Source organism: Morus notabilis, unplaced genomic scaffold (genome assembly GCF_000414095.1).
Source record: "Morus notabilis unplaced genomic scaffold, ASM41409v2 Scaffold643, whole genome shotgun sequence".
In the NCBI taxonomy this organism is placed as follows: Eukaryota; Viridiplantae; Streptophyta; class Magnoliopsida; order Rosales; family Moraceae; genus Morus; species Morus notabilis.
In genome coordinates this window covers 77,468-80,205 of record NW_010360479.1, presented here as the reverse complement: position 1 = coordinate 80,205, position 2,738 = coordinate 77,468, and the positions used below count along the sequence as shown (strand labels likewise).

Below are 2,738 nucleotides of genomic sequence, written 5' to 3'. Positions count from 1 at the left end.
GAAACAAGTGCAAATCCTTCATATCCGACATCTATTCCTTCTCTTATCAACCTTTTAATAACTCAGCGTTCCCTTTAAGCAGCGAACTACGGCGCCTAATAACGTGATATCATTGGGTCGTAAAATTTCTCTTTAGTATCACCATGCACGCCGTATATGGATTTATTAGGAACATGTTTTCAAAAATATCTTTTCAGTCATATATATAAATATATTCTAACTTCAAGTGACTTAATTATTTACCTTTTATTTTTATACGATATTGCAATATAAAGTTCAGTAACATTTACAGGAGATAAATGATGATGTAATTATATCTCCTTGCGCATTACTTTCTAATTAATTTTCTCCGTTTAACTGTATTGTCTGCTCTTTTCTCGCATGAATTTGACCTTAGAGTTTATTTTTTCAAACAATGGTTTAGTGACACACATATCATTGCACGCATGCAGGTGAGAAATCATTGATAAAGAAGAGGCACATGAGGTTGACAGAAGATATCCTCAAAGAAAACCCGAGTATGTGTAGCTATGATGCTCCATCACTTAACGCACGTATGGATCTGAAACTTGTCGAGATGCCAAAGCTTGGTGAAAGCGCAGCAATAGCAGCCATCAAAGAGTGGGGCCAACCGAAATCCAAAATTACTCACCTCATTGTCAATTCCACTTCAGGAGTAGACATGCCCGGCGCTGATTATCAGCTGATCAAGTCTCTTGGCCTCGAAAGATCCGTCAAGAGAGTCATGCTCTACCACCAAGGTTGTTTCGCCGGCGGCACTGTCCTTCGTATTGCGAAGGACTTGGCCGAAAACAATCCCGGCTCACGTGTTCTCGTTGTTTGCTCCGAACTCACCATTCCAACATTCCGCGGTCCCTCGGAGGATGATAGTGCTTCTTTAGTGGGCCAAGCAATCTTCGCTGATGGTGCGTCGGCTGTGATCGTTGGTGCCAATGTGCCGGATGAAGGGTCGGTCGAAAGACCATTATTTCGGCTTGTTTCTACGTCGGAAGTTATTCTTCCTAACTCAGAAAACACAGTAGGGGGACATTTACGTGATTGCGGACTCACAATTGTCTTATCTCCGCAAGTGCCAAAGATAATTGGCAAAAACATTCAAACATGTTTGGAAGAAGCATTGGGCCCATTTGGAATTAGTGATTGGAACTCAGTGTTTTGGGCGCCACATCCCGGCGGTGCTGCCATTATAAAAGAGATAGAAGACAAAGCTGGGCTAGAGAAGGAGAAGCTTAAAGACACTTGGAATGTGTGGAGCGAGTATGGAAATATGTCAAGTGCAACTGTGTTTTTTATCCTGAATCAGATGAGGAAGAGGTCGTTGGAGGAGAAAAAGAGCACCACTGGTGACGGATTGGAGTGGGGAGTTCTGCTTGGGTTCGGGCCAGGACTAACAGTGGAGACAGTGGTGTTGCAGAGTGTCCCTATTGTTGCATAGATCGTGGAATAATGCTTAGTGGTATCAACAATACCCAGCAACATAATTAATAAAATGTGGATTCGTGTTCCATGTTGCGGGACCCCAATCTTTAATTAATGTGTGACACTAATATGTCATTACATTGTTATAGATTGTGTGGCACAAACTATTATTTTTTTAATCATAGAATAAGTGATCAAGATAAAAAGAACAGTTTTGTAATTTGTTATTTTTTTTTTGGTATAATGTATTCATCTTATGTTTCTTAATATTTCAGTTTTATAATTGTAAAAGAGAGAATGAAAATTTCACCACTCTCTAAGTTTCAGTCATCAATTTATGAAGTTGGATAATTATTTGATGAGAAGTTGCGTATATTCTGCTCTTTTTAGTTTGAATAATGAAGAGTTGAAGGCATGAGAAATGTGAATGATGAAGAAAGTTGTAACAATATTTTAATGGTATGTTTATTTATCCATAATCGGAGTGGACATGAATCGGAGTTAGAAATCCGAGTCAAAATAAGCTGTTTACTTAGGTTCTAGGAATCGGAGTCGGAATCAGTCCCAATCCTATTCATGCGTTTACTTACGTCCAGAATCGGAATAAACTGTTATAAATTTACTTACCTACCCCTTTTTAGTAAATTTTTGTGTGTTGAACTTTTAAAAAAAAAAGACATTGTATATTATGCTAACTATCTTAATATTAGGATAACTAATTAGTAATTAGATTTTGTTAATTACTCTCTTCTTTCGTGCTAAAAGTTGAGACATAGTTACTCTACATTATCAACATATAAATTAGATTTAGCATTACATTGCATATTATAGAAAACAAAAATCAGCGTAGGATATAGATTGAAAAATGAAAAGCAATAGACATAACACAAGGATCAAATTATAAGCGTGAAAAAAAGCTATCTTAATTTCATTTAATTATTTGTATTGATATAAATTCTTCCATAGCACTTTTCTATTCACAAATTTGAAAAACAAGGAGATACGAGAGGCGTGAATGTAAATTAGGGCATTTTTCAATTTTTTACTTTTTACTTTTCTATTCATAAATTTGTTAGTAGAATTAAGGATAAAATCGTAATTAACATTTACTATTAGGATTTGGAGTGCCAATCCGGTCGGGGTGGGGGGAGTACTAATCCCATTCCTTAACCCTAAATTGGTGTGGGACCCACACATTTTCATTCTTATTTCAAGATAAAAATGGATAAGTAAACATGTGATTGATTTCGATTCTCGATTTCCATTCCCCACTCCTGATAAGTAAACATGCCATAAGT

At 36.7% G+C, this 2,738-nt stretch overlaps 1 protein-coding gene across 1 annotated transcript; it reads left to right on the top strand.

Annotated features, from left to right (window-relative positions):
* Positions 1-434: 434 nt before the first annotated feature.
* Positions 435-1,612, top strand: LOC112091303 (chalcone synthase 2-like). Its single transcript, XM_024164539.1, has one exon. The coding sequence runs from the start codon at positions 482-484 to the stop codon at positions 1,454-1,456; it is 975 nt and encodes a 324-aa protein (XP_024020307.1). The 5' UTR covers positions 435-481; the 3' UTR covers positions 1,457-1,612.
* Positions 1,613-2,738: the final 1,126 nt, after the last annotated feature.

Bases quoted from the DNA above. Each gene is read 5' to 3' on its own strand.
- LOC112091303 (XM_024164539.1), top strand. From the start codon at position 482: ATGAGGTTGACAGAAGATATCCTCAAAGAAAACCCGAGTATGTGTAGC.